At 44.1% G+C, this 26,104-nt stretch overlaps 1 protein-coding gene across 5 annotated transcripts in view; it reads left to right on the forward strand.

Annotated features, from left to right (window-relative positions):
• Nucleotides 1-26,104, forward strand: part of F8 (coagulation factor VIII) — an 85,414-nt gene that overhangs the window by 40,189 nt on the left and 19,121 nt on the right. For all 5 annotated transcript variants that reach the window (XM_082207527.1, XM_082207526.1, XM_082207529.1 and 2 more), the window contains 13 exons: nucleotides 16-108; nucleotides 1,425-1,646; nucleotides 2,281-2,551; nucleotides 3,806-3,980; nucleotides 5,564-5,657; nucleotides 7,528-7,739; nucleotides 9,309-9,459; nucleotides 10,116-10,325; nucleotides 11,814-14,793; nucleotides 15,642-15,807; nucleotides 17,540-17,752; nucleotides 20,105-20,333; nucleotides 21,320-21,502. In XM_082207527.1, coding sequence (XP_082063653.1) covers nucleotides 16-108; nucleotides 1,425-1,646; nucleotides 2,281-2,551; nucleotides 3,806-3,980; nucleotides 5,564-5,657; nucleotides 7,528-7,739; nucleotides 9,309-9,459; nucleotides 10,116-10,325; nucleotides 11,814-14,793; nucleotides 15,642-15,807; nucleotides 17,540-17,752; nucleotides 20,105-20,333; nucleotides 21,320-21,502 — 5,199 coding nt within the window. The remainder of the gene's footprint in view (nucleotides 1-15; nucleotides 109-1,424; nucleotides 1,647-2,280; nucleotides 2,552-3,805; nucleotides 3,981-5,563; nucleotides 5,658-7,527; nucleotides 7,740-9,308; nucleotides 9,460-10,115; nucleotides 10,326-11,813; nucleotides 14,794-15,641; nucleotides 15,808-17,539; nucleotides 17,753-20,104; nucleotides 20,334-21,319; nucleotides 21,503-26,104) is intronic.

The raw sequence follows: 26,104 nt of genomic DNA on the forward strand, positions 1-26,104 counted from the left end.
AATGTCTCCCATCAGGCAAAAGCTGGTACTCTGAATCCAACACTTTAGGAAGTGCTTTGTCCCCTGAGCTGCACACTATCAATGGATTCATGAATCTCTCCCAGCCTGGTAAGTGCCACCTATATCTTTCCCCTCAAGAAAAAAAGAAGTGAATGATTGAATGATTGACAGAAGGTGATGGTGGTGAATGTAAACACCACAAGTGAAGCTGACAGAAGCACAATGGAAAAGCAGAGGGATGTTTTAAATTTCTATATTCTATACAGCTTCTATATTCTCAGGAGCCACTTTGTATGGTGGCCTAGGAGGGGCATTTTTCAGGGTTGGTCCAAGCTGTTTTGTGAGTTGAAGTAGAACACCAAACAGCACCCCACTTTGCTAGACAGATATTCCCTTTTGCCAGCCAAGTCTTACTTTACCATCCTGACACCAATTTCTGCCTTCAGCTAAGGTCATATTCCACACCAGACATTTAAAGCACTGTTATACCACTTCAACAGGAGCTACAGTTTCTTCATGGCCGTTGAAGTGGTATAATTAATAGTGCTTTAAAGGTCTGGTGTGGAGATGACCTGGCTAAATTCTGTGGCTTGAAGCACTCTGTTTCACCATGCTGTACAGAAGGACTAGCCCTAGTATTTTTGCCACTCTTAGAAGCTGATGGAGTTAGAACAGGCATAGGCAAACTTGCCTCTCCAGATGTTTTGGGACTACAACTCCCATCATCCCTGACCACTGGTCCTGTTAGGGATGAGGGGAGTTGTAGTCCCAAAACATCTGGAGAGGCAAGTTTGCCTATGCCTGAGTTAGAATATATAATTCACAGATCTGTATGTTGCTGTTTCATAGCTATGGGGAGAAACATGCATTGCTATTAAAGGGTTTCTAGGCTGTGGAGTGACTCCATTGACCCAGGTTAGTCATTGGTTTCTCCTCCTTGTCTGGAGGAGACAAGGGCAATAACAATAGCAACTGCTCTTTTGACTCCTGGCTCAATATTCTTGGCTGCAACTCCTGGCTCCAGATTCCTCCCTCTGCTTCTTTGTCCTGACCCCAAGTCCCTGTTTGATAGCATCAAAACCAGTTCATTCTTGAGTGATCAGGCTTCATAAACAAAGCTAGTGCTTCCAGCAGTAAGAGATTCACCATAGACTCTAACATGGTATTTAACGTAAGTATGTACAGATGAGATACATCCAAAATGATTTTAAAAAATAAATAAATCCAACATTAAAGCATGGAACATTTTTGTTTCTATAAAGTGGAAGACACTTTTTCTTTACCTTACAAGTGAAGTTTGGCTTGGCTGCCAGGGGCAAAATAAAATCTTCAGTGCCAGATTCAGCCAGTGGTAGCACCCATTGGGATGTCTTGAGCATCACTGAACAGTTTCCTCACTTGTATATTTTCCACATCTCTTGTAGATTTCAAGGTGTGCCAGAACAGACTGGTCTACTGGTATGTCATTAGTTTGGGCACCAAACCTGAAGTCCACTCCATTTTCTTTGAGGGCCACACTTTCCTTGTGAGACACCATCGGCATACTACTCTGGACCTCTCCCCAGCTACTTTTCTCACTGCCGAGACAATGCCCACAACCATCGGCATATTTCAGATGTTCTGCCAGATCCCATCACACCAGCAAGGTAAATGCTATAGGAAAGAGGAGGTGCTAATGAAGGATCAGAAATGGAAAACCAATGGGTGAACCTCTCCTCCCTCCTTTATTGAAAAATGGTATTTGAGTTGATATGAGATGCGTAGTAACAGGCTAGGATACAGAGAGGTTCCACTAGCTTCTGCACCCTGCCTTCTATTGGGGCTCCAGCGTACTGTTAGTTGCTTAATTTAAAACTGTATAGGGCAGAAATGGGAGACCCTGTGGCCCTCCAGATGCTGATAGACTACAGATGCCATCAGCCTCATGAATTTGTGAGTTGCTTAATTTTAAATTGTGTAGGGCAGAGTTGAGGAACCTGTGACCCTCAATATGTTGGTGAGCTACAACCCTCACCAGCTGCAGCCAGAATGGCCAGTATCTAAGGATGATAGGAGTTGCAGCTCACCAACATACTAAGGATCAAAGATTCTGAGAACAACAGCATTATTTGCGCAGGGAATGTTGTCTGTAGAGGAGGAGTCAGACGTCAACAGATTTCCCACCTGAAATGTGAAGGGGTGCAGGCCAGACACAGGTTAACCACCTTAGTTGGCTCTAAGCCCAAGGAAGACAAAGTAGGCACATAGGAAATAACACCTATTTCTGACCTTTACTTCCAGCTGGCATGGAAATCTTAATTACGGTAGAAGTCTGCCCAAACCTACCCATGAAGAAGATGAGGGTGGCGGAAGGGGACTACGTGGACGAAGAGGACTACTTTGAATACAGTGAGGCCGATATGGAAAGCACGGTGATCCAAATGGATGATTCTCCACCCAGGATTACAGGCCGTTCCCGTGCCAAGAGGCAGCCTGTGACCTGGAAACATTATATAGCAGCAGAAGAGGTTGTTTGGGACTATGCTTCAGATAACTCCACTTATTTATCCAGGTAAAAAGGTCAGCTGTGTTTCTGTAAGCATAGGGTCTAAGTTTGTGGCAGGCTGCAGCAGAATCTGGCACAGTAATATTATCATTATCATTATCATTGTCATTGTTGTTCAGTTTCTATCCCTCCCTCCCTGCCTCCCTCCTTCCTGATGGAGCCCAAGGTGGCAAACACATCAATACTAAAAATACATTTTAAAAAGTATTCTAAAAATACAGTGGTGCCTCGCAAGACGAAATTAATTCGTTCCGCAAGTTTTTTCTTCTTGCGAGTTTTTCGTCTTGCGAAGCACGGTTTCCCATATGAATGCATTGAAAATCAATTAATGCGTTCCTATGGAAACCGCTTGCCAGGCTGGCGGTGCGGAGAAGGGCTTTTCTCCCCACTGCAAGCCTTCAGGACAGGTACGGGAACAGAGGGGAAGGGGCGCAGCGCTTCTCCTCTGTTCCCGGGGCTTGCGGTGGGAGGAGGGTTTTTCCTCCCCACCGCCAAAATTCAGAACAGCATTCTGAATGTTGGCGGTGGGAAGGAAAACCCTCCTCCCACCGCAAGTCTTCAGGACAGCCATCCGAAGGCTGGCGCGGGGAGAAGCTCTCTCCGCCCCACCGCCAGCCTTCGGAGCAGCCTTCCGAAGGCTGGCGGTGGGGCAGAGAGCTCTTTAAAACTTTAAAACATTCTCAAAACAAGTGATCTTTCAGTCTTGAAATACCTGGGTAGACAGGATTGTTTTAGAATTCCACCTGTAGGTCACCAGGGAGGGCATTCCACAATCTGGGAGCCACCACTGGAAAGGTTCTGTTCATAGGTCAGTGCCAGCCAGCCAGCCCCCAGTGATGGTGGTAGTAGTAGTTATTTAATTTAGGAATTGCCTTTTACAAATATGTCTTAAGGCAATTTACAGTCATATCATAAAAGCAGCTGTAGTTTTCTAAGCAGTACAAAACAAACACCTAAGACAGGAAATGTAGTCACAGAGAAGTTGATGGTTGGATAGTGGGTCAAGCTAGGCAAGACAATTTGTGTTCCTGCTCAACAACTTGCTACTCAGCCTACATTGACAGATATCCCACAATGATGACCGCTGACAGTGACACTGCCAATACTCCAGGACCTCTTCCCTGAAGTCTGTGATGAGATGAATACTTATCTGGCTAGGTGCACGTCTCAGGTGCCTGAGATGTGATGGCCAAAGCATGATAGCCCTCTCCAGATCTAACATCAGCTCATCCCAGAATGTTTCTCCCTTCTCTTCTGCAGTGCTTACGCCAAGCAGTTTCTGGAACAAGGTCCTCAGAGGATTGGCTCCAAGTATAAGAAAGTCGTGTTTGTGGAGTACGAGGATGCGAATTTCAAGAGGCGGAAGGCATCGAAACCAGACCACATGGGGATTCTAGGGCCGGTCCTTAAAGGAGAAACTGGTGATGAGTTTATGGTAAGAGATGAGAAAGGTCAGAGCTACCCCTTTGTGATCATCAGTATACCACCCCACGCTCTTTGTCTCTTTTTCTCTCACCCCCCCTTCTTTCTCAGTCATTCACCCACACACACATCCACACCCTTCTTCTGCCCCCATACCATCCTAAGTCCTAACTATGACTTAGGTGATTGTCAGTGAGTTGCAGCAAGTCTTACGCTCACACACTTTCCTTCTGTTTTCCTCCTCCTTTATCTGTGAGGGGAGTGAAAGTTTTTACTTTTCCTTTAGACCAAACCACAGTTTCATGTTACAATTCTGTTCTGTGTAAGAACTATGTAAGAACTTTTAGAAATTTAAAAACGTATAGGGCAGAAATGGGAGACCCTGTGGCCCTATGGCCTAAAGGAAAAGTAAGGTTTGCGTAAGTAACCTGTCAACTTTGGCTAACAAACCACAGTTCCCTGAGTTCACATGTGATGTGGAACTGTGGCTTGTTTTCTAATGCGAAAACAACAGCTTTCACTCTCCTCATCTTACAGATGAAGCAAGGAGATGAGTAGGAGTACACAAGCCTGAGGCTTGCTGCAGCTTCTTCACAATCACCTAAACCAAGTTTTAAATGGTCATCTGAATGAACTCATATGGTCTAGACTCTAAAGCATTATTTTAAAACAGTGCTGCTGAAGACAATTCTACCCTGAGGTTTCAAGGCTTAACTATTTATATACCTATTCTGTCTTGGGAAACTGTTTGAGGGTTGTAGCTCAGTATTCATTTTCCTTCTTGAATCTTTTGCTAATTTGTAAATTGTAACTGCCCTATTTGTTTCGTATTTCTACTAATCATGTTCTCAATTTGAGATTCAGGTAGGTAGCAGTGTTGTTTGACGCAGTCGAAATAAATAAAAAACTTTTAAAAAATTGTCCAGTAGCACCTTAAAGACCAACTAAGTTAGTTCTTGGTATGAGCTTTCGTGTGCATGCACACTTCTTCAGATACACTGAAAGAGAAGTCACCAGACCCTTATATATAGTGGGAGGGTGGGGTGCGGTTTTTCTCAGATCAGCGTCACAGCAATGGTCACACGCATGGCCCCACAGTATGCCAACATCTTCGTGGCAGATTTGGAACAATGCTTCCTAAGCTCCTACCCTTTCAAACCTCTCTTGTACCTGCTAAACATTGATGATATTTTTATTATCTGGACACATGGTCAGCCGACCCTGGACACCTTCCACTAGACATTCAGTGACTTTCACCCCACTATCAACCTAACAATGAACCAATCTATGCAAGAAATACATTTTCTGAACACTACTATAAAAATACAGGATGGGCACATAGACACGAAAGCTTATACCCAGAACAAATGTAGTTGGTCTCAACCTGAGATGTAACCTAGGATTCTCAGGGAAGATTCAGGGCTCGTTGACACAACCATTTCAACAGTCTGTGGTAGTTTTCATAGAAATTGGCAGAGGCTGAATTGATTTGTGTCAAACAGTGTACAGGCTCTGATAAAATATATTGATACACCTGACATTTGGGCTCCAGCAGGACTGCAAATCCTGGTTAAAATGTGAAAACTGTCATTTCAGATTATGTTCAAGAATCTAGCCAGCCGGCCGTACAACATTTACCCCCATGGCATCACCAATGTCACTTCCTTTTACCCCATGAGAAGCAGCAAAAGTAAGACTCGTTCAGCAGATGGGAGTAGATTTCTTAGAGTGGGCTGGATATGGTCATGCATGCTGTCTTTTTTTTCTTTTTAATCAAACTATTGTGGAAAGTACTGTGCCATACAGCACCAGGAAAAACCGAAATTATTTGTTCTCTATGAGCATACACACATTAAAATAACCATGCATATATTTGCATATTTGTCAATTATTTATCCTGCTTCAGCTAATCATGGGGGTGGGGAGCAATCCTGAACAATTCATACAAGTTGCTTTTCAATTGAGAGATCACCAGGTGTTTCCTCATCAGCTTTCAAGCCCTACTTTGTATTCCACTTAAGGACTAGACATGTCTTTGAAAAACAAGATTGGCAGGGTGCTCACTTTGGTACAAAATCCTAACTTTGGTACGTGTGTAGCATCATAGAATATGCACCACCTTCTTTTAGAAATCTGCCTGCCTTCAGTGCTGCTGCTTACCATTGTCTGCTGTTAGTCATGCTCCAATCTTAGCAGGACTTTTCCACTGTATTTTACCTTCCAATGCCCCACTTTTTGTTCCCTTTCCTTTTTCCTTTTGCTAGGCTGCCATGTGGCTTTCTAAAGGCTACTGCTTGCCCTCTTCTGCAAGAGACTGAGGTGTACCAATCTGGTTTGCGTGTCACGGTAAGCCATACTGTAGCTTACCAGGACCATGCAAATGTGCTGGCGCTCCAGTCCTTTTAGGTTAGTGGACATGGCAGCTTAGAGTGTCATCTGAACTTGAGATTGTGGCTAAGCTGTCTCCTTCTTAAACATGAGCTATAGCCAAGAACAAGTCTTAACTACAGTGGTACCTCGGGTTACAGACGCTTCAGGTTACAGGCTCCACTAACCCAGAAATAGTACCTCGGGTTAAGAACTTTGCTTCAGGATGAGAAGAGAAATCGTGCTGCAGCGGCATGGCGGTAGTGGGAAGCCCCATTAGCTAAAGTGGTACCTCAGGTTAAGAATAGTTTCAGGTTAAGAACAGACCTCCGGAACGAATTAAATTCTTGACCCGAGGTACCACTGTAGAGCTCCTGTTTAAAGAAGAGTAGGGATTTTATCAGAGGATTTTATCAACAGCAAAAATGGGAGTGGAAATTGCTAGTCCTTGCTTATTTGTCCCATGTCTAGAATGGATCAGTATTCACTTTTCAGTCTGCAAACAATACATCATTGATTATGTTCTCATCTGCCTTGTACAGGCAATCCTCCTTTTGCATGGGGATTCCGTTCTGGTCCCCCACGCCTGTCAGCGGGCTGTGTTTTGGGGCCACTTCCAGGTTTGGCATGTATGTGTGATCGCCCATCATTCAGACACACCTAAACCGGGGAATTGCCTCTATTTCCTTTGCATTGAAATGAATGGGGTAGAACGCGTAATGATAACCTAATTTTTGTGACTTATGCAATTAATTATGTGAATTTTGTATGTAATTTTGCCACAACAGACAGCAAAACAAATAATGTCGTTTTTGGTGGAAGATGAACTTCAGTGGAATAGAAACAGTGCTGTATGCATATATGAGAGGAAATTGCTTTTGCAAAGCATTAGGTAAAATTGCAGGCAAAAATGTGTAGGCCAGGAGAAAGTAGTACTAAAACGCTGATGGATTTGTGTGAGGACATTAGGAAAACAATCCTGCAAATTGATGTGGAACTGTGGAGAAGACTGAACAATGAGAAACTGTGAGGAATTGAAATTGACAGGTGCATACATGGTAGTAAGCCCCATTAAATCACTTCTGAGCTGACCACAGTTAGGATTGCCCTGTACATCTTTAGCCAGTTTTTGATTTTTAAAAGCTGGTGGCAAATACAGTAACACAATGGTCTTACGGTTTGTTTCCTCCCAGATCACATTATGAAGCTCTTGCCCATTCGACCTAACCAGGTGTTCACCTACAGGTGGAAGATAATGCCTGAGGATGGCCCAACCAACTCAGATCCCCGCTGCCTGACTCACTACTATTACAGCTCTATCAAGCCTGCTCGGGATTTAGCCTCTGGGCTAATTGGACCACTGCTGATCTGCTTCAAAGAGACCATGGATCGGAGAGGGAATCAGGTTGGTCCTTGTATCTTAGGAGAAAGCTTCACAAAATAGCATGAGGTCAACTTCATGTTATGTGTAAGTGTGTGTATTAGAGCCCAAATGTGTTAGCTATGAGTAAAGAAGGTGTGTGTGTGTGTGTGTGTGTGTGTGTGTGTGTGTGTGTTTGTTTGTGTGTGTGTGTGTGTGTGTGTGTGTGTGTGTATAACTCTTTCCATGCTCACTTCTTTCCCCCTAAAATTCCCCCCTCCCTTCACCTATCCTCCCAAGGGAGTTTTAGCCATGTTCTTGAGAGAGTAAGAGCATGTGAAACCCAATAAGGGGGAGCTACAGTGATCTGGTTTGGATTCAGCGCAAACTATGCTTAGCGTGAATGTGCAAACTTGCAGGTTCCCAGAGCAAAGACTGAAGCTGCAGCAGCAGCACACCTCTTCCAGTCCTGTTATTGCTATTTGGGGCTAAGATATTTCTTGGCATGGCTTAGCATATTGCCTGAACCTGGAACTCATGGTTTGCGAGACAAACCACAAGCTGAAAGTAAAGTTTGTTCTTGGTTTATTGGTCATGGTTTTCCTGGGGGAGGCAAACCACAAGCCTAGGTTCATATGTAATGCTAAACCAAAGCCTGACTTTGGTTAGCATAGCAGCAGCAGGACTGGGGAGAATCACTCTGTGGCTGTGATATTCCATCTGGGAAGCTTCACAGTGTTCATGCAAAGCCACAATTTGACTTAGCATTACAGCTGACGATGCCAGTGGGGGGAAGGAGATGGTCCTCATCTACTCAGAGACTTTTAACCAGACACTGCCAAGCCCAAACTGGCTTTGCTTCTGAGATGTTGCTGCTGCCTTATGTGTCTATTAGACCATGTAAAGGTACTTTACAGGCAGCCATGGGTGACCAGCCCTCTGAATTGTAACCAAAAAAAGCAAGAGGTCAATGAAGACTTTACAAAATAGCAGAATAATTAGTTCTGTAAGACGAACCCTGGCTAACAACCTGGCACTTATGTCATGGAGCAGCTGCATAATTTTCAAATTAATAATGTACTAACCTGGCTAACACCCTAGTGCTTATGTCATGGAGTAGCTGGATAATTTTCAAATTAATAATGTAATAATCTAACATGGAATGTTACCAGGGCATGGATAACTGTGGCAAGGCTCTGCATGGTTGTCCACTTGTGAGTGGGTGTTTGAACTGGATGATCTCAAGATCTCTTCCCAATTCAATTTTTTTTAAATGGCAACCCAGGCCATGCTTAGCAGTATCAGCTTACTGTTAGATATACTAGAGGTGACCAGTTGGCATGGGAACCAAACAGTTGGCTGATTGCTGTAATTACTGATACTCCAGCTTAACTCTGAGGTGTTTGCAGAGAAATGATTTAAAGGTCTGCATGGGGAGCAGTTCAGAGTTGGGCACCCAAAGGCACACATTCTAGCAAGAAACCTAGAACCGGATAACAAAGAAGCAAGGTGGAAACAATATTCCCCTCCTGCCATCTCATCTCCATATCCAAAAAACCTTGAGCAGTGATGCTTGTTGTCTCTCCTCAACCCTTTCATTTGTGGTTCTTCCAGATGATGTCAGATGAAGCAAGATTTGTGCTGTTTTCTGTCTTCGATGAAAACCTCAGTTGGTACTTGGAGGAGAATATCAACAAATCCTGTTCTGATGCAGCCAATGTCAACCTCCAGGATCCTGAGTTCTATGCTTCCAACGTTATGCACAGTGAGTAGCCCAAGAAGAAAAGCTGTGTGGGGTGGGGTGGGGGAGGAAACAGGGGGAGGGTGCATCCCTATCCCAGAAAAGCTACACACACACACACAGCCACATACAAGCTTAAGCGTGCTGTGAGAGATCTATTTACATCACCTAAATTTCATTCAGTACAGGCCCTTTCAGAAGTCCTTTTATTGTGCATTAATAATCATTTGAGCTCATGATACTATTTGCAGCAGCCATACACAATCCTGCCTTCACTACCTGTCTGTGCTTTTAGAAGTTTTGGGGTGTTCATACTACTTCAGTTATAATCAGTGCATATCCTGTAACTTTCTGCATTACTTTTTATTCAGCAAATGTTCTGTGTTGTTCTTTTTGTCCACTTTTGTGGCACATGGGCCCCTCCAAACAGCAGATCTAATAAAGCAGAAAAAAATCACCACTAATGCACTATTGTTGTGTTGCAGGGAGGCACTGATCACTCTTACACCACCCATGTGCTTTCCAAAAACTAGCAGCTACTTTTAAAATAGTCTTTAGGGATTCCAGGACTCTTATTATTTTAATCCTCATCTGTTTGTTTTTGAAACTCTTCTTTTGGCCTCAGTCCACCCTGTGACCTGGATGTCCATGGCATTTCCCCCATCTCACTTCTCTTACAGGTATAAATGGCTATGTTTTTGATAATCTGCACTTCAAGATTTGCCAAAACAAAGTTGTGTATTGGTACATCCTCAGTGTAGGTTCCCAGACTGAGTTTCTGTCCGTCTTCTTCTCCGGGAATACTTTTCAGCACAACACAGTCTTTGAAGAGACCCTCACGCTCTTTCCCCTCTCTGGAGAGACTGTCTTCATGTCCATGGAGAAACCAGGTGAGTTAGATGTGCTACTTAAGGTAAAGGTAAAGGTACGCCTGACAGTTAAGTCCAGTTGCGAACGACTCTGGGGTTGCGGCGCTCATCTCGCTTTACTGGCTGATGGAGCCATTTGTCCGCGGACAGTTTTTCTGGGTCATGTGGCCAGCATGACTAAGCCGCTTCTGGCAAAACCAGAGCAGCGCACGGAAACACTGTTTATCTTCCTGCCGGAGCGGTACCTATTTATCTACTTGCACTTTCGCATGCTTTCGAACTACTAGGTTGGCAGGAGCTGGGACCGAGCAACGGGAGCTCACCCCATCGCGAGGATTCAAACCGCTGACCTTCCGATCGGCAAGCCCTAGGCTCAGTGGTTTAGACCACAGCGCTACCCGCGTCCCGTGCTACTTAAGACAATATGCCAAATCTGATTTCTTCCTAAGCACCAGAAGTCATTTGACATGAAAAAGTGACTCAGCTTCTCTAACCTTTAACATTATTTAATGTCTGTCCTGCTTTGTTTTCCTTGAAAGAAGAGTTAAAGTGAGGATGACTAAGGAGGATGGACTCATTTAAAGAGGCTTAGGAGTTCCTTCTCTTGATCGATTGCAGGCATAGCTAACGTTGTGCCCTCCAAACATTGTTACACTGCATCTCACATCATCCCCTGACCAGTGCATTTTTAAATGGGTACTCAGAGGTATGCACTACTCCTGACCAATGGCCTTACTGGCTGACAGAGGCAGCCTGTCCTATTTCACCACCAGTTCTGCTGCCAGAACATCCTGGCTCTTGCCAAACGTGACAAGAGCTGGGGTATTCCACAAAGCATTGTCACTCAGCTTCTCTGCTGAGTGGCCTAGCAACAATATAGCATGCAGGAATGCCCTGGCTCTAGCCAAATTTGGCGGGAGCCAGAGCACTCCTCAATGCAATGCTGCTCAGCTTCTCCACCCCAGGGAGCAGGGGAGCCAAGCAGTAATGTGGCATGCAGGAACACCCCAGTTCTCACTGAACTTGGCAGCAGCTGGGGCATTCCATAAATCATTGCCACTCAAGCTTCTCCACCTGTGGGTGCTGAAACACCTCCCTCTGACCACTTCTACTGGAAGTGATAAGGTGGGCAGAGCACTGCCTATTACACTTTTGCCACCTGAGGTGGGCGCTTCACCCTGCCTCATGGGTGGGTCGGCTCTGTGTGGCTGGAAGTCAGACTCCATCTGCAGGGCACTGGTTATGTTACCTATTATCCATTGGCTCTGTCCCTTCCCAGGCTGCCTCTGTTCTCAGTAAAAGAGGTCTACACATTGTCTGTCGGGTCCTGGTAACCCAGCAGTCAGCCTCTTTGAATTCATCGACACATTTTGAATTTTGAGAGAGAGTGTTACTGGTCCTACCCCTTCTGGTTGTGGTACCCCTAACCGAGCAGAAAGAGAGAAAGCCCCTGTGCTTTATTGCCAATATTGATCTCATTTTTTCCTTCAATCCTTTTACCTGAGACAGGCACATGGATATTGGGATGCTTGAACCCAGACTTCAGGAGGCAAGGAATGAGAGCCACGTTCACTGTTTCCAAATGCCCCAATGAAATAGAGTATGATTACTCTTATGAATTAATACCAGAAGGTGAACTAAATGAAGCCAATGTCTTGCAACCAAGAGGCTTCCCCAGGAAAAACAGGCCTGTCCAGCCTTGCCTAAAGAAGCATGGAGATGCAGAAAATGAAATGCAGAAGACCAACCACCATTTGGCTCCTTGTCGTGAAGCCAATAAGCTTTTTAAATTAAACAAGAAAAAGAATCCTACTGACTTGCCATCGCCTCCTGGAGAGTCCTTATATCAAGATAACATTTCTTTACCTTCTTCCCAAGACGACCTCGTTAAGCCCACTGATGCCTTTCCAGCAGAAGAAGAACCATCATCTATACTCAAGCAAAGTTTCCAACAGCATTCTTTCACAGGAAACTCTTCTCTCACATGGAAAGAGTCTCATCTTAATAAGAGTGCGTTAGAAACTGCAACCAGTCTGGGTAACGAGACTCTTCCCTTTGGGACATTCAGCCCACTTGAAGGAGCTGGGATGGTCCAAGAGAAATCAGATAAACAGGAGGCAGTGGAGATCATGAAGCCTCATTCAGCCCCTCCATTGGAAAAGGTGGAGGCAATTCCTGAAGACTATGTTACCAGCATTCAGTCAGAGGGGTTGCAGGATGGGATGGGCCTTGCAGAAAGACTGACATTGAATGTGAAAAGGCTCCCTCTTAAAACTGACGATAATTTAACACAACAAAATGAAGTATATCCAGATTCCAGATTTTATGAAAGAGCTTCGCTTGAAGATGTTAACACAGTTGAAGGACAGAACGCTGTACCATTGATGCCAGATACAACGTTGAATGAGAAAGTAGGACTGCAAATATCCCTTATGGATAAGGGTACTTTCTTTAACATGAGTAATACCTCTGCATCATTAGATGACTTGAAAAGTAAGCCACTTATTCAGCACATGTCACTGGACAGTCAAAACACTGGTCCACCAAGATTAGAAAGTAACCCTGGAGCTGAAAACATGGTATCACAGAGCTATGGCACAACCTTTCAAGCTTCTACAAGCTACTCATCTTATAAGGCAACTGTCCAAGGGAATGAATCATTTACATCAAGAGAATCATTACATACTAGAAAAAAAGGAGTTGAGCAATCCACTGCAACTATAGGAAGTCAAGGCCCTTTTACATCTGTAAATGAAGACTTCCTTCCTGGCAAAAATAGTGCACATACAGCTTCTCATGACAAAGTGCATGAGCCAACGCCTCCAGCAAAGCGTTTTCAGGGTCATGAGACAGAGGTGGTTGACACAGCTACTAGAGGCCCAGATAATTTGAATGAACATGCTTCTTTATTTGCACAGAATGGTGAGCAAGTGGCTCCAAACAACCCAACTAGCAACCCAAATATTCTAGAGAAGTCTGACTATACTAATGACATTCCGGAGAGTAATGATAGATTCTCTACGCATCCATTTCACACTAGTCAAAGACCAGACGGCTCAGCACTCCAAGAAGGTTTCCAAGAAACTAGCCAAAACAAGGATTTTGGGGGGAAAGAGAATAAATCTTTGCTCATTGTTGATGCCACCGCCAACAGAATCTGGAACCCAAATTCCCATGGATTTCTGGGTAGTTTGTTGCTTCCTAAAACAAGTTTATCAGAAAAAGAGGATGCTTTTCATCAAGTGGAGTCACCTCTATCACAGCTAGTTGACCTGGGAAATGACACAAATTCTAAAGAGTTTGTAAGAAAGGGGGAGATAAAGCTACAACCAGAACTAGAAATTCAGAGCCATGAAAAGTCATCAGATGGGATGAGGTTGCAGCCCTGTCATCTGGGTCCTCATGGATGTGGTGGTCACTTGGAAAAGAGGTCTCTGAAATCACACCAGGCCACGTTGGAAGAAAGACATGCTGTACCAGCAAGGGAAATGAAGAGTTCTGGAAAAGCTGAAGAAAGAGCTCAGGCTTTGCTCAATGGTAACTTCTTCAAGTTAAACAATAAGGCCAAGGCTTCTATAATAAAGGCACCTTTGGCAGATGGGGCTACAAGAAACCAACAAGCAACCACACTTGGCAAGACAACTGCTTCATCTTCTCTGTTCACCTCAGTCCAGTCCAGTCCAGCCCCACACGCCCTGAACTTTCCTGATTCCCAGCAGACTTGGAGAGGAGCCAGTTTGTCTCACGAAGTAGAGGATGTAGGGGGTGCAGCTGACACCATTTCTGGAACTCTTGGGCACAGTATTATGGAAGCCAAACCTGGATTGGCCCCCACTTTCTTTGCAGGAGGACAACTCAAAGGTGCTGGCTCTGTTCTCCATAAGACCACCAGTCAGACAAATGAGGCTGGACTTCCTGCAACTCCAGAGGTTCCTGTTATGACTCACAGTGATCCAGAAATAAAAAGGGAGAAGAGTGAAAATTCTGAAAGATGGGCCTCAGCAGAAAACAATCTGGACTCTCAAAACTCTCAAGGTCACCTAGCTGTCAATCTTCCCTTTCAAGAGCAGCTGTGGGAGGAAGCAGATAGACAAAAGGAAATCCATAGCGAAGGAGGGGACGCTCGTTCCATAAGTGGCAATATTCAAAAATTTGAAAGGAGGAAGAGAGTAGAAGAAATTGGAGCCCCAGTGCATGGATTTAGCAAAGGTGAGAGTAGGACCTCAGGAGCCAAGGTCCATATGGAGGTCTCCATGGCACCGACCGACCTCAAAGGATCTATGGTGACAAACTCCTCAAAGACTCTGAATCGAGCATCTGACTATGATGATTACAGCAATTCTGAGGACAAGCAAGAATTTGATATATATGGGGAAGATGACCAGGATCCACGTACTTTCAATGGCAGAGTCCGACAGTACTTCATTGCTGCAGTGGAGGTGATGTGGGATTATGGAAACCATACATCTTCACCATATCTAAGAGACAAGTAAGTTCTGCCCAGCATTTGGGGACTGTGGGGCTAGAAATTCATAAGCCGCAATGCTCTCTAGAGCAGCCATTTCCCATGTTGGGTCCCAGGATTGTGCTGACCTTAGAATAAGTTCCCATCATCCCCAGCCAGCATGTTCCAGTGGTTGGAGATGGTGGGAGATGTAGTCCAATGGCATCTGGAGTCCCAAGGCTGAGGAAGGCTGATCTAGACCAATGAGCTTATTTGAGATGCTCCTGAGATTTTACCTCCAAACATTTACCTCCAAAGATCAGAGGTGATGTGAGGAGGAAGAGGGAAAGGCTTTTGGCTGATGCTGTATTGAAACTTTCTGAAATGGCAATGTAGTTTCCTCATAATCATCCTTGTACTGCTTTAAGATCATTTAATTTAAAAAAAGTTGAATATTACATTTGTATCCCACCCTTCGGCCAAGCAGCACAGGGCAGCATACATAGCGCCTCCCCAGCTTGTTAATTTTCACAACCGCTTTGTAAGGTCGGTTAAGCTGAGAGATGGTGATGACCCAGGATTGCATCCTGAGCCTTACAGCAGATTAAGGACCTGAACTGAGACCTACTGTATGTGTATATATTGTCTCAGTGTTCTTTAGAGCTGCACAGTGCCTGGGCACATATGTGAAATGGTGACCTATCTGTTGGATTTTGGGACAGCAGAAAGTTGCAACCATGAAATATTAGGGGACAGGGTGGATAAATGTTGCACAACACCCTTTCTCTGCCCTAGATGATGTTGGATTGCGTTACATATAGAAATGCTAGTCTGCAGCGTCTTCCAAAAAAAAAGTCTGTACTTGACCACACCAGCCTCTTATGTTTTCACAGGAATCTGAAAAACAGCTGGAAGAAGCCATCCAGGCAGTACAAGAAAGTAGTTTACCGAGAGTACCTGGACAGCTCTTTCACTCAGCCACAGGTCCGTGGAGAATTGGAAGAACACTTGGGCATCTTGGGACCATACATCCGAGCACAGGTTGATGATGTCATCATGGTGAGACACTCAATATTAAATACGGGAAATACTGGAGGGTGTCATCTCTCATACTTAAAGTGGGATTGGTAAAGGTAAAGGTACCCCTGCCCATACGGGCCAGTCTTGACAGACTCTAGGGTTGTGCGCTCATCTCACTCAAGAGGCCAGGGGCCAGCGCTGTCCGCAGACACTTCCGGGTCACGTGGCCAGTGTGACAAGCTGCATCTGGCACACGGAACGCCGTTTACCTTCCCGCTGGTAAGCGGTCCCTATTTATCTACTTGCACCCGGAGGTGCTTTCGAACTGCTAGGTGGACAGGAGCTGGGACCGAACGACGGGAGCGCACCCCGCCGCGGGGATTTGAGCCGCCGACCATGCGATCGGCAAGTCCTAGGCGCTGAGGCTTTACCCACAGCGCCACCCACGTCCCAAAGTGGGATTATAAAAACAAAAATAGTCTATCCTCCCTCTACATATTCCGTTTGTTTAGGTCTGCATTTTACCTTACATATCATGTCCAGCTCATATCATTGTAAGAGAAGCCTGATGTCAGCACCTGGAATTCTTAGGCAACTGCAAGGACCCCAGCCATCTAGTAAGGGCCCAGTGCTTGCACTTAAATTCCCTACAATGCCCTTGACAGAGCTTTGCTCTGGGGCTCTGTGAAGAATTGAAATGGCAACTAGACCCAGCCTCTTGGCACTGATCAGCATCCCACAGACATACTGTCCAACATTTTCATTTCAAAAACAGGGATGCATGTCTTCCAGGATGTGCTCCCTGTCGATTCATGTGACCCATGCCACAATCTTGCCCTAGGAAAAGTGCTTTTTCCAGGGCGAGAGCGCGGCACCCAAAATGGTCACCACAATCTCACTCCAAAAACCAGGATGTCCCTTTTTTTTCTGAGACACTTGGCAGTTTTGCACTGATAGAGACAAGGACACAGCCCAGGGTTCCTTCAGACCTTGAGCCAGTTTGATTGTCCATAACAGGTTAGTAGCCACACACTTTGTGTTAAGGAGTCAGGGTCAGCTCTACCATTAGGCAAAATGAGGCAGCAGACCATTAGGCAAAATGAGGCATCTTTGGATGGCAGAACTGTATGTGTCACATGAACTGCCCCGTGCCACTAAGCTAGCCTGCTGTCAGATGCCCAACAGGACACTTTTTCATCTCCAGTGTCAGCTGCCAGTTCAACTGGCTTTTGTATGTGGAATGGGAGATGGGAGAAAACACATCACCTTGTCTTTCATCTCAAGCAGCAAAATGTCTTGGGCTGGTCATGTATAGGAAGAAGGTCTATGGATGCGGTGGGGGGCAGGGAGTCATTACAGTTACCTGTGTAAGATTACTTCTTTTTTTAAAAAAAGTTATTTAATTACAATTCTTCTTGGTGAGTGATTGGGCAGATTTCTGCATTAATATATCCATATGTAAAAGGGCAAGGTACTTTAAAAAAAAAGCTGATCATTTAGGGAGGGGGCCAGTAATATGCCCAACGGGGCCAGGCCCCCAGGGTTACCTTGGTAGTTTTGGCTCAGATCAGCCTTCCTCAACCTGGTGGCCTCCAGGCATTTTGGGCTACAACTCCCACCAACCCAAGCCAGCACTGGGCCTATAGTCTTCCAGCTTAAAAGGTGATGACCCCAATAGAGTAAAGAACAGCTTGAGTTGTCTTTGTTCTTTATCCCCCTTCCCAAAAGTTAACTCTCCTCTTTACACCTGTTCTTCCCTCCCTTCACCCAGGTGACTTTCAAGAATCTGGCTTCCCGCCCGTATTCATTCCATTCTAACCTGCTGCCCTATGAAGGAAATGGGGAGGAAGTAGAGCAGCCCATCCAGGACTCTGTGCAGCCTGGCGAGGTCCGAGATTACTCCATCAAGGTGTTGTCACACATGGCTCCTACAGCCAATGAGTTTGACTGCAAGGCATGGGCATATTTCTCCAGTATTAGCCTGGTAAGTGGGTAATGCGTGCTCTCCTGCTGTTTGTATCAGGGCATTTCGTGGGCCATGACAAGAGGGCTGGCCAGACCTAACAGCGGGCACCTTGCAAAGATTAAAAAGCAAAGTCTCTTCTTGCAAGCTGATGAAACTTAATGTGCAAAACAAGCAAATTATATCTGCATACTGATGATTTGATTTGATTGTCATTTAACACAAGGCTGTCTCCAGGCAACTTAGATCAAGTTTGAAAGCATACAGAATTGTTAAAAACAGCTACCATCATAAAAAAATACTCCAACAAAATATACCGTATTTTTCGCCCTATAGGGCGCACCGGCCCATAGGAGGCACCTCGTTTTTTTGGGGGGGGAATGAATAAAAAAAAAAATTGTGTCCCCCCCCCCAGCCGCGGGGCTGGGGCGGGGGAAGCCCGAGCTTCCCCAGCCCCCAGAACAGGCTGCTATCTGCAAGCCTTGCGAGCCCGGCGGCAACTCCTCCCGGGCACGCAAGGCTTGCGGACACCTGCGCGAAGCACGGGGCGTCCTCTGGAGGGCGCCCCGTGCTCTGGGCTGCAGGCTGCCGCCCACAAGCCTTGTGCGCCCGGGGGGAGTTCCCCCGGGAGCACAAGGCTTGCCAACACCTGCGCGAAGCACGGGGCATTCTCCGGAGGGCGCCCCGTGCTTCGGGCTGCAGGCTGCTGCCCGCAAGCCTTGCAAGCCCGCAGGAACTCCCGCCAGGCTTGCAAGGCTTGCGGATAGCTTTCTGAAGCCTGGAGGGGTTGGTATGCACTGACGCCTCTCGCTCTCCAGGCTTCAGCGAAAGCCTGCATTCGCCCCATAGGACGCACACACATTTCCCCTTCATTTTTGGAGGGGGAAAAGTGCATCCTATAGGGCGACAAATACGGTAAGCAACCAAATTAATACATTAAAACACCAGCTTCTATGGGATGGGGTGAACTTATCAAGAACAGCATTAAACTCAGCTGGATCAAATTCCATCCAATGCTTAGTTGAAGGGGAAAGTCTTAATGCAACACCAAAGGATGTCAATGGCTGCAACAGGCCTCACTTGGAAGAGCATTCCACAGGCAGGGGGCCACACTTGAAAAGGCTCTTTTTTTCTTGTTCCCTGAGTTCTCTCAGAGGGAAGGTCTGCATGTTCTCTTGTCAAGAGAGGAGATCAGTCATGACTAAGGATGGAAAAAATAGATTCAGTTTGCATTTGAAGATGGATTTAAATGCAAAAATTATTTAATTTTTTAGGCAAAAATTACAAACAAAATGTGTATTTTAGGGCAGATTTGCACTAAAATACTGATAAATATTCATGATGACATTTTATATAATATTCATCAGTATTTTAGTGCATATATTTTAGTACACACACACACACAGATGTGGAAATGCAGAGAACTAAACTCAAGGCTGGGAAAATCAAAACCAGCAGATTTCCCCATTCCTAGTCAGGTCACAGAATGTTGCTTTTCAAGACTTCAGGCAGAAGCCCTTCCCAGGCTTACCTGGCTTGAACATGGAATGCCATGTGTGCAAAGCACGTAGTCTCCTACTGAGCAACACCTTGTGGTTCCCTTTCCATAACTGCAACTCCTCATCTGTTTAGTTAAGACATTTGAGGAAGTTTGCCACAGATGGCTCTAGGACATAATTGTCCTTGTTTCTTCCATCAGCATCCCCTTTGCTTTCCATGCTCCCATTCTAAGTGGCATGGGCGCAAAGGGAGGACTTTGAAAATTACATCTGATGTGAAAGTGGCTTTGTCCTGCTTAATATATAGTAAGGATTTCCTCAGCCCATCTGAGGAAATAATTAAATGGAACGTGCTGTTGTGGCAGAGAAAGGGAAGGGAGCAAAGAAAGGGAAGGAAGAGTAGGGATGAGAGCTTCATACGCGTCAGCTTTGCATAGCTGTAACTGGATCTGACTTCTGAGATTTCAGTTTTTATACTAGACTTGTAAGTAGGCCCACAGAAAAGTAGCTAGCTTGCAATTCTTTCTTTTTTTTACACCCCCTGTATACTGGTCACAAAGGAGGGGAAGCTTTATTCTCCAGGAACCTGTCTAATCCCCATTAAAAGGTGAGGCTTCTTAGCCTTATAATCCAGGTTGACATGGCATGAACATGACTCTAAGCTGGGGGTAGCCAACATGATGCCATCCAGTTATTACTGGACTCCAACACCCTATCAGCCCTAGCCAGCATGGCCAATGGTCAGGGATGATGGGAATTGTAGTCCAGCAATGTCTTGGAGAGCACCGCATTGGTGATTTCTGTATTTGCAGTGCTGCTGGGGTACAGGAACTGATACGCCTCACTTCCACCTGCCCTCAATTTTTAATTCTAGGAGAAAGACCTACACTCTGGTCTTGTTGGACCTCTGATTATCTGCCGGCCTGGAGTACTGAGCACAGCATACAGAAGGCAGCTGGCTGTCCAGGAATTCTCCTTGCTCTTCACCATCTTTGATGAGACCAAGAGCTGGTATTTTGCTGAGAACCTTGAGAGGAACTGTCTGCATCCCTGCCACATCCAGACAGATGATCCTGCCTTTAAAGCAAGCAATTCTTTCTATGGTAATAACCTCCTTACCACCTCTTCGTCTCTTTCCATGCTCCCAGTATAATTGGCACTGGGGCAAGGAGAGATGTGATGGAAATCCCTGCCTTCTCCCAAGTAAATCTACTCAAATTGTTGATGGAAGCTCTGCTCTGTGTCCCTCTGCTGTGTGATCTGCAGAAGGTGGCTGTATAAGATGGAGCCTTTTCAGAGGAGAACACCCAATGGCTCTTCCTGACGCTATTTTCAATCACATTCCAGTAAATTCAGATTCATAGAATTGTGTTGGCATCCGTCTGTCTAGGAAGTCAATGGAAGAGTGCGCCTTTGGGGGTAAAGTCAATCCATTGGAGAGTTACTGTAGAGACTGTTATGGGACAGACATGTTTTCTTGCAGCTGGGGCAGACAAATAATAGAATCGTAGAGTTGAAGGGATGCCCTAGGGTCATCTAGTCCAAACCGCTTCAATGCAGGAATCTCAACACACTGCCCCCCTCATCCAGTTTGAAACCATACCAGACACTGCTTAGCTTTGCAAATGTCCTAGCAGCTTTACTGCTGCACCACTAGGAGGCTGTGCAATTAAAGTTGATTCAGAGCTCTTAGGGCCTGTCCATACCCCAGCTTAATGTGGATTGTGAATCCCTTGTGCATCCCTTAATTCCACCTGTTTTCCTTCAACTGCTGTTGCCCTGCACTTTCTCCTCCCTGTATCCAGAGATTCCCTATGCAATCAGTGTAACTCTCCTATTTGGATTTTCAAAACATAGGGAATTGGGCTTTTTGCAACAAGGAAAGTGTGGGATATATGGTATTTGCTGCTTTTGTATATACTGCTTTGTTTTGTTTTATATGAAAACAATTGACTATATAAGAATTGTTTCATATGAAAACAAATGTATATATATCCGAACAATGGAAAACAACTGCATACATAAGGCTTGTGTTCTTCCTTTTCCCCATTCTGATTTTCCTTCTTCTTTTCTTCTCTCTCTTCTCCAGCTATCAATGGTTATGTCAGAGACAGTCTACCAGGACTAGTGATGGGTCAGCACCAGAGGGTGCGGTGGTATCTGTTGAATGTAGGAGGTGCCAAAGACATCCACTCTGTCCACTTCCATGGGCAAGTCTTTACCATCCGAACGGCCCAGGAGTACCGCTTAGGAGTCTACAACCTCTATCCTGGTAAGCTATGAAATGGATGTCTTTATACATAACCTTCTTGCCAGCTTATTTCTGCCTTTGGAATACTATGGAATATCCTCAGGGGGAAAGAGCTCAACAGCCAGTGCCTCTTTTTTATAGCACTAGAGGACACATAGAGCAGTAGAGAGTCAGTGTAGCCCAGCAGTTAGAATGTTGGATTGGATCTGGGAAACCAGGGTTCAAATCCCAACTGGACCATGTAGCTCACTGGATGAACCTGGCCCAGTCACCCCCTCTCAGCCTAACATGCCCCACAGGTTTGTTGTGAGGATAGAACTGAGGAGGGGTAGAACAAGGTATGCCATCTTGAGCTCCTTGTAGGAAAGGTGGGATATAAATGTAATAATGATAACAATAAACCAAGTAGAAGCCATGTACAGAATCATGCTAAATCATGCTTAGCTTAGATCATGCTTAACTTAAACCAGGGCTTAGCAGAACGCAGTTCTTCAGATTCATCATTGTAGAATTTTAGGGCCATATCCAACTTTTCTCTACCCTAAGTTGGCCCATTGAAATTAATGGACCTAGGTTAGTCATTTCCATTGACTTCAGTGGTTACTGCTCTGAGCAACAACTCTAATATAGCCCTTAAGAGTTAGAAGGGACACTGGAGACTATTTTCTTTCAAAACACATTTAAAGATAGCCAAGAACTGTGTTGCAACATTTGGAAATGTAGATCATATTCCTCAGTTCCTTCCCTCCAAGTAAGGACTGGGAGACTTTAGACTCACCCATTTTTGACATCTCTAATATAATGTTATGTGGGGTGTGGTTTTTTTTGGGGGGGGGGGTCCAGTCTGCGTGAAACCCTGGTTACCCTTCAAAACTTAGGATCCTGTATCTGAGGGTAGAATATATAAGGGGAAATTTGCCAAGTTAGTTCTTTTGTCAAGGTAATGGCTTTGGCTGGCTAGTTAAGCACTATCATCTGGCATAACCAAAAGTGTTGCTCTGTGCCATAGAACCAATGGAAGGGCCTTTCCCTCACCCCCTTCTCCTAGCTGCTACATAGGAAGACAGTAGCCAGAGTTGCATGTGGGAGAGAGCTGGAAGCAACCTAGAAAACATGCTTGCTGTGTGCTAGACTTTGGGGCTCTCATGGAATATTAATTGGGATGCAATAGCTGTTGCAGTATTAATGCTGTAGAGCCCCTCCGTCCTATATGTATATACGTAAATAAAACCATATGTGCTAAAGGCCCCACAATCTCTGCTGACCTTCATTCCAAGGAAACTGAACCCTGGGTAAGTACCCTGGAGTCTCTCTCACTACTTGGAGATTAGGGTGGCAGGTAACAACAGGTATAATATGGTACCATCCACTTTACACATTTGAATCTGTTGCTGGTTTTTTTAACTAGGAGAATAAACATGGATAGACATAGGCAATGCTGAAGCCTCAACAGCACCCATGTAAACTAGGTGGCTGCTCTCTCCAGCTTTCACACATACTTTGAACGTTCTTTATCATATCCCAGAGAGAGTCTCCCAAAGGCTAACTTGCCCACAACATGTACTGTAACTGAAGCTGACAGAATGGACTGTAGCTACGTGGAAGGCTGTGTAGCTCAGTGGTAGAGCATCTTTTAAATAATAATAATAATCAGAAGGTCCCAGGTTCAATCCCCAGCCTCGCCAGGTACAGCTGGGAATGCCCCGTGTCTGAAATTATGGAGAGTTGCTGCTAGTCAGTGCAGATAATACAGTACTGATGTTGTATAAAACAGCTTTCTGTGATCTTTTTTTTTTAAATGATATTTATTCAGGTTTCAAAGAAAAGAATTACATGAATTTAAAAAAGAAGAAAAAGAAAGACAAAAATGAAAATAAAAGAAAAAATACAAAATACAAAAAAGATAAAAAACACTTTAAAAAAATACATCAGTCTTTCCATACCTTACATTCATTTCCTTGTTTCCTGACCTCCTCACACCTCCCTTTTTTGTATTCCAATTCAGTTAGTTAATTCAGCAATTTCTTTCCCTCTTTGTTTTTATCTTAGTCCTTTAACATAATATATTATGTGATCTTAACTCCAGTTCTACCAGAGTTCTACCACACACACACAAACACACACACCCTTAGGAAACAGCGGTTGTGAGTAGCCTGTGGAAAGGAGTGCTACATCCCTGCTAAATCCTCTCTTCTGCAGATTCCTTGTTCAACTGTAGAGTTCAAAATGCTGCAGATGTGCTTTTTGTTTTTTTTTTTTTTTTATAATATTTTTTATTAGTTTTACAAAAGTTTTTATAACAAACAAACACAAAAAAAACAAACAAACAAACAAAGAAGTGTGGTTTCATAATGTCATTTCGTAAACTTCTTTCCTCGGACTTCCCCATACCTCCCCTTTCTGCATCCTCATGTCCAAATTTTACAGCAACTTATACATATTTTTCCAACTCTAATTTATTATAGTCCTTTCTTATTCTAATCTTGTATTACTGCAACCCTTTATCTCTATCGAATCTCGACATTCTAAACTTCCTCAAGTTTATAATGGTCCTTAAGATAAATCTTGAATTTCTTCCAATCTTCTTCCGCAGTCTCCTTCCCCTGGTCTCGAATTCTGCTCGTCATTTCCGCCAAAGTCATGTAGTCAATCACTTTCATCTGCCATTCTTCCACGGTGGGTAGATCTTGTGTCTTCCAATACTTTGCTATCAATATTCTTGCTGCTGTTGTTGCATACATAAAGAAAGTTCTATCTTTTTTTTGCACCAATTGGCCGACAATGCCCAAGAGAAAGGCCTCTGGTTTCTTAAGAAAGGTATATTTAAATACCTTTTTCATTTCATTGTATATCATCTCCCAGAAGACCTTAATCTTCGGGCACGTCCACCAAAGATGATAAAAAGTACCTTCAGTTTCTTTACATTTCCAACATTTATTGTCGGGCAAATGATAAATTTTTGCCAGCTTGACTGGGGTCATGTACCACCTGTAAACCATTTTCATTACATTTTCCTTTAAGGCACTACATGCCGTAAATTTAATTCCGGTGTTCCACAACCTTTCCCAGTCAGCTGACATTATATTATGACCGATGTCCTGTGCCCATTTAATCATGGCTGATTTAACTACTTCATCTTGTGTATTCCATTTTAACAGCAAGTTATACATTCTTGACAGATTCTTAGTATTGGGTTCTAACAATTCTGTCTCAAGTTTTGATTTTTCCACCTGGAAGCCAATTTTCCTGTCTTGTTTAAAAACCTCCGTTATTTGGTAATAGTGGAGCCAATCTTGTACTTTGGGTTTTAGGTTTTCATGGCTCTTTAGTTTCAGTCTCTCTCCATCTTGTTCTAGAATCTCACAATACTTTGGCCATCCGACCTCCATATTGAGTTTCTTGTGGGCCTTCGCCTCTAAAGGTGACAACCATCTAGGGGTTTTATTTTCCAGCAAGTCTTTATATCTCATCCAAACATTGAACAGCGCTTTCCTTACAATGTGATTTTTAAAGGCACTATGCACTTTAATTTTATCATACCATAAATATGCATGCCAACCAAATACATTATTAAAACCTTCTAAGTCCAAGATATCTGTATTCTCGAGGAGCATCCACTCTTTCAACCAGCAGAATGCTGCTGCTTCATAATACAATTTTAAGTCCGGCAGGGCAAATCCCCCTCTTTCTTTTGCATCTGTTAATATTTTATATTTTATCCTGGGCTTTTTGCCCTGCCAGACAAATTTCGCGATATCTTTCTGCCACCTCTTGAAACAGTCCATCTTGTCAAGTATTTGCAAAGTTTGAAACAAAAATAACATTCTAGGCAATACATTCATCTTAATTACTGCAATTCGGCCTAACATTGATAATCTCAAGTTTGACCATATTTCTAGATCTTTTTTGATTTCTGTCCAACATTTTTCATAGTTGTCCTTATACAAATTCAAATTTTTAGATGTTAGGTTAACCCCTAGGTATTTCACCTTCTTAGTCACCGTCAAACCCGTCTCTTCTTGAAACTTGTTCTTTTCTATATCTGTCAAATTTTTCCCTAGGACTTTAGTTTTTTGTTTATTCAACTTAAATCCGGCTACCTGGCCAAATTGTTGGATTATCTCCAACACCTTTTTCGTACTAGTGTATGGCTCTTGTAAAGTCAGGACTAAATCATCTGCGAAAGCCCTTAACTTGTAATGTTTTGCTCCGACCTGTACCCCTTTAACCTGCTGGTCATTTCTAATCATATTCAGCAAAACCTCCAGGACAGAAATAAAAAGCAATGGGGAAATTGGGCATCCCTGTCGTGTTCCTTTTTCTATCTTAAGTTCCTCCGTTATCACATTATTTACAATCAACTTAGCTTTTTGTTCAGAGTATATTGCACCCACACCATTCTCAAAACCTTGTCCTACCCCCATCCCATGAAGATTCTTTTTCATAAAACTCCAAGAAATGTTGTCAAAGGCTTTCTCCGCGTCTACAAATATCAAAACTGCTTTGGTGTTTATATTCACCTCTAACTTTTCCAAAATGTCTATTATAATCCTAACATTGTCTGAGAGGTGTCTCTTTGGGAGAAAGCCTGCTTGGTCTCTGTGGATCTTTTCCATCAATACT

Source organism: Podarcis vaucheri (assembly GCF_965113315.1).
Source record: "Podarcis vaucheri genome assembly, chromosome: Z".
In the NCBI taxonomy this organism is placed as follows: domain Eukaryota; kingdom Metazoa; phylum Chordata; class Lepidosauria; order Squamata; family Lacertidae; genus Podarcis; species Podarcis vaucheri.